Here is a 5,136-nt window from a genome sequence, read left to right as displayed (position 1 = left end):
CTGTGAGAGGTGATGCTGAGGGAGTGTGATGCTGTGAGAGGTGATGCTGAGGGAGTGTGATGCTGTGAGAGGTGATGCTGAGGGAGTGTGATGCTGTGAGAGGTGATGCTGAGGGAGTGTGATGCTGAGTGAGAGTGAGTGTGTGTGAGAGTGAGTGTGTGTGTGTGTGAGAGAGAGTGTGTGTGTGTGTGTGTGAGCGTGTGTGTGTGTGTGTGTGTGTGTGTGTGTGTGTGTGTGTAACCGTCTCTTTCTGTCCCTCAGGAAAATGATCGCAGACATCTTTGGAGAGTCCGGCGAAGAGGAAGAGGAGGAGTTTACGGTGAGACTACAGATCTGCATATGAATAATTATCTCTAGTCAAGTCACATCTATTTTTACAGGACTTTATACATTATAGATTTTCAGAGCAGCTTCACAGAGAAAACAAAAACAGGGAAATAACTGTTAATGTTGCTAAATTAATCAATTATGAAAAATTCAATGTTAGCTGTAAAGTATCTTTACAGAAAATAGTGTCATTTTAGAAATGCATCAGTGTTTTTTAATATTGAGATGCTATTTTTTTAAATAATATTTTGAATTAGTTTTTATTTTTATATTTAGTTTTTTTATCTCTATATATATTTTTTATTAATTTTTATTTAGTTTTAGTTTATTTTAATACCTTAAATTAAACTAAATGAAAACGAGAAGTATTACTTGGAATTTTGGCAACAAGCTGAAATAAAATAATTTTATTAAATGTCAGCTGTAAAGCAGCTCTACAGAAGATAATATTGTCAAACGAGTACCATTATTGATGTCAGGTTTGCATAGGAATAATTATCTTGATATTCATTAATCATAATTAATAATAACTCATAATTATAATCCAATTATTAATAACTAATAATTATTTTTATCAAAACAGTTTCGGTACTGAGTGATTAATGGGCGAATTGTTTTCTTGAACTGATTCATTGAATCAAACAGTCCTAAACAAACTGATTCACTTACAGCACTAATTCCCACAGTGCACATCTCTTTATTTTGACCTTTGACCCTGTGTGTGTTCAGGGCTTCAATCAAGAGGAGCTGGAGGCCGAGCGGCCGCAGACTCAGGCGTCGGGGCTGAAGGGAGCGGAGATCGACTCTGATTCAGACGACGATGTGGACAGAGGAGGAAAAGAGTGAGTCGTTCATTCAGTAATGCCATAATAACAGCAAACAGGAAGTCGATTGTGATGTGACGCTCAGAGGTGTCTCTGCACATGATGTAACCGCACACATGTGTGTTTCAGCATGTCCTTCATGTCAGACTTTGACATCATGCTGGCCCGTAAGAAAGCCCAGAGCGGCAAACGCAGACACAATCGAGACGGGGGGACGTTCATCAGTGACGCCGATGATGTCGTGAGCGCCATGGTCATCAAAATGTCAGAAGCAGCAGAGGTGTGTGTGTGTGAGAGTGTGAGAGTGAGTGAGAGTGAGTGAGAGTGTGTGAGAGTGTGTGTGTGTGTGTGTGAGAGTGTGAGAGTGAGTGAGAGTGAGTGAGAGTGAGTGAGAGTGAGTGAGAGTGAGTGAGAGTGAGTGAGAGTGAGTGAGAGTGAGTGAGAGTGAGTGAGAGTGAGTGAGAGTGAGTGAGAGTGAGTGAGAGTGAGTGAGAGTGAGTGAGAGTGAGTGAGAGTGAGTGAGAGTGAGTGAGAGTGAGTGAGAGTGAGTGAGAGTGAGTGAGAGTGAGTGAGAGTGAGTGAGAGTGAGTGAGAGTGAGTGAGAGTGAGTGAGAGTGAGTGAGAGTGAGTGAGAGTGAGTGAGAGTGAGTGAGAGTGAGTGAGAGTGAGTGAGAGTGAGTGAGAGTGAGTGAGAGTGAGTGAGAGTGAGTGAGAGTGAGTGAGAGTGAGTGAGAGTGAGTGAGAGTGAGTGAGAGTGAGTGAGAGTGAGTGAGAGTGAGTGAGAGTGAGTGAGAGTGAGTGAGAGTGAGTGAGAGTGAGTGAGAGTGAGTGAGAGTGAGTGAGAGTGTGTGAGAGTGTGTGTGTGTGTGAGAGAGAGAGTGTGAGTGTGTGTGTGTGTGAGTGAGTGTGTGTGTGAGAGAGTGTGTGTGTGAGAGAGTGTGTGAGAGTGTGAGTTTCATTCTTCATTAATTATCACACCAAGAAACAGCTATGATAGTTTAGTCAACACCAATGGAAAACAAGTGTTAAAGCTTTGTAAAGGTTTAGGGCTGTACATCATTAATGGCAGAACCAGAGGAGATAGTTTAGGTAGATTTACTTATTGCTCCAGATTAGGAGCCAGTGTAGTCGATTACTCAATTACAGACATTGACCCAAATTGTATTAATGCCTTTACAGTTAGACCTCAACTTCCCATTTCTGACCACTGCCAAACAGTCCTTTACCTGAACCAGTCCTGTGACAGGGTCAGAACTCCCCTCAAACATGAAAAACTCTTCCCCTTAAAACCAAAACTCAGCTGGAACCAATCTAACGCTGAACAATTCAAAGAAAACATGAGCAGCTCTGCAATACTAAAAATGCTGGACGACTTTATGTCCACAGATTTCACTCCAGATACTAATGGGATAAACTCAGCAACATCCAATCTTAATTATATATTTCAAACTTTGGCCACTATATCTAACATTAAACAACAGAACAAACATAGAATAAACAAACAAAAAATAAAAAAGAATATGTGGTTTGATAATGAATGCAATTGTCTCAGAAAAGACCTTCGACGGCTTGCTAACAAAAAGCATAAAGAACCGGCCAATCAGACGCTACGGCTCGCCTACTCCAACTGTTTGAAAAATTATAAAAAGCTCATTTGCAACAAAAGAGATCAATATTATGAAGCTAAAATTGCTGAAATCGATGAATCAATAGACCAAAACAATTTCTGGAATCTCTTTAAAAAATGTGAAAGCCCCAAATCAGACACATTCCTCCAGAGCGGCACAGTCTGGAGGTCTTACTTTAAAACTCTTTACCAAAAACTAGAACCAGACCTCAACCAGCCCCAAACAAAAACAAAGAGAAAACTAGAAGATTTGAAGAAAACAATAAAAAATGACCAAAACCCACTGGACATGATTATAACAACATCAGAAATAACAGAGCACATTAAAAATCTCAAATTAAAGAAGGCATGTGGACAAGACAACATCAGCAATGAAATGCTCAAAATCAGCAGCCCTTACATAATTCAAGCTCTGGCAAAATTATTCAATCTGATCTTATCCTCTGGTGACTTCCCTGAGGCCTGGTCTGAAGGACTGATCACACCTATATACAAAAAAGGAGATAAATTCGATCCCAGTTGTGAGAGTGTGTGTGTGTGTGAGTGTGTGTGTGTGTGAGAGAGTGTGTGTGTGTGAGAGAGTGAGTGTGTGTGAGAGTGAGTGTGTGTGTGTGAGAGTGTGTGTATGTCAGAGTGTGTGAGAGTGTGTGTGTGTGAGAGTGTGTGTATGTGAGAGTGTGTGTGTGTGTGTGTGTGAGTGAGAGTATGTGTGAGAGGGTCTGGGTTATTTATAGCTTAACGTCTACAGTGTCTATATGGAGACTCGTAACACTACCATTGAGACGTTTAGGGTCAGAAATTAATATTTTTATTGAGCAAGGATCAAAAGTGACAGTAAAGACATTTATAATGTTACACATTTCAAATATTTCAAATATATGCTGTTCTCTTGAGCTTTCTATTCATCTGTGAATCATGAAAAATAAAATTTTCCACAAATCATCTGTGAATCATGAAAAATAAAATGTATCACAGTTTCCACAAACATGAACAATGTTTTCAACATTCAGAAATCATCATCAGAAATGTTTCTTGAGCAGCAAATCAGCATATTAGAATGATTTCTGAAGATCATGTGACACTGAAGACTGGAGTAATGATGCTGAAAATACAGCTGCGCATCACAGAAATAAATTATATTTTAACAGACATTCACATAAAAAACAGCTCTTTTAAATTGTAATAATATTTCACAATTTTTAATGTTTTTACTGTGTTTTTGATCAAATAAATGCAGCCTTGGCGAGCAGAAGTATGATTTCCACAATGCAGAAAATGTGGATAAAATTACCAATTTTGAATGAATAGATCAAAAGTAGGGCTGTACAGTTAATCAGCTGTGATATGGACTAGTGTCTGTGAATATTAAACAAAACAAAAAAAATGAAAATAAAGCGGAATTTGTGAAAAAACAAAACAAATATTATAGGACCATAAAAACTAAACTTTTATTAAATTGTTCTTAAATTGTATAAGTTTTGTGATTTCAGTTAATTAGACATGCTTTCTGGTTAAAGTTTAACCTTTAGAAAATCCAGAAAAATTAAAACTTTTTTGAAAAAATGTTTTTTAGAGATTTTATAGAGATTTCATCGGGCCCTATATAAGACACTTTTTTCAAAAACATTAAAATTCTTACCGACCCCAAGCTTTCGAATGGTAGTTTTTCTGAGTCCACACATGCCTAGGATTTGTCTTTGTGCTTTTCAGGAGGACCGAAGTCTGAACAGCAAGAAGAAACCGGCTCTGAAGAAACTCACGCTGCTGCCCACGGTGGTGATGCATCTAAAGAAGTGAGTGTTTCCTCTTCCTGTGTGTGTTTACTGAGCTGTACCTTCAGGACAAAAGCTAATGAATGTAGAGTCATTGAAATGTGTGTGTGTGTGTGTGTGTGTGTGTGTGCAGGCAGGATCTGAAGGACACGTTCATAGACAGCGGTGTGATGACGGCCATAAAGGAATGGATCAGTCCTCTCCCGGATAAGAGTCTGCCAGCGCTCAAGATACGAGAGGAGCTCCTCAAGATCCTGCAGGAAGTGAGTCTGCAGTGTCTCTTTAAACGCAACTAGTTAAAGCAATCCTAATCATTATTTATATTGTTATTATTCATTTTTATTTACACATTTTTTAAATGCATTTTTATGATTGCATTCTGTTATTGTGGATTGAGTTAGGGCAGTGTTTCCCAACCTTTTTTTAGTCGCGGCACCCTTTGGAAATTTTAACAAATTTGTGGCACCCTACAAAATTAATTTTGTCACAATATTTGAATTTCTAACTAATATGATTCTTTGAAAAGTATCAATATTCGGTACAGCAGGGAAGAACTGCAGAATGTGTCATATATATATATATATAT

General features: G+C 38.5%; 1 protein-coding gene across 1 annotated transcript in view; it reads left to right on the top strand.

The window, feature by feature from the left end:
- Positions 1–227: 227 nt before the first annotated feature.
- LOC107705018 (interacts with SUPT6H, CTD assembly factor 1) overlaps positions 228–5,136 on the top strand; it is a 10,302-nt gene continuing 5,393 nt past the window's right edge. Inside the window, exons 1-5 of the mRNA XM_016508132.1 lie at positions 228–319; positions 1,057–1,169; positions 1,281–1,431; positions 4,489–4,571; positions 4,684–4,813. Of these exons, the coding sequence (XP_016363618.1) occupies positions 266–319; positions 1,057–1,169; positions 1,281–1,431; positions 4,489–4,571; positions 4,684–4,813 (531 nt within the window). The 5' untranslated portion in view covers positions 228–265. The remainder of the gene's footprint in view (positions 320–1,056; positions 1,170–1,280; positions 1,432–4,488; positions 4,572–4,683; positions 4,814–5,136) is intronic.

Source organism: Sinocyclocheilus anshuiensis, unplaced genomic scaffold, assembly GCF_001515605.1.
Source record: "Sinocyclocheilus anshuiensis isolate Anshui unplaced genomic scaffold, SAMN03320099.WGS_v1.1 scaffold4049, whole genome shotgun sequence".
NCBI classification, from domain to species: Eukaryota; Metazoa; Chordata; class Actinopteri; order Cypriniformes; family Cyprinidae; genus Sinocyclocheilus; species Sinocyclocheilus anshuiensis.
This window is presented reverse-complemented; position numbering and strand designations above follow the sequence as displayed.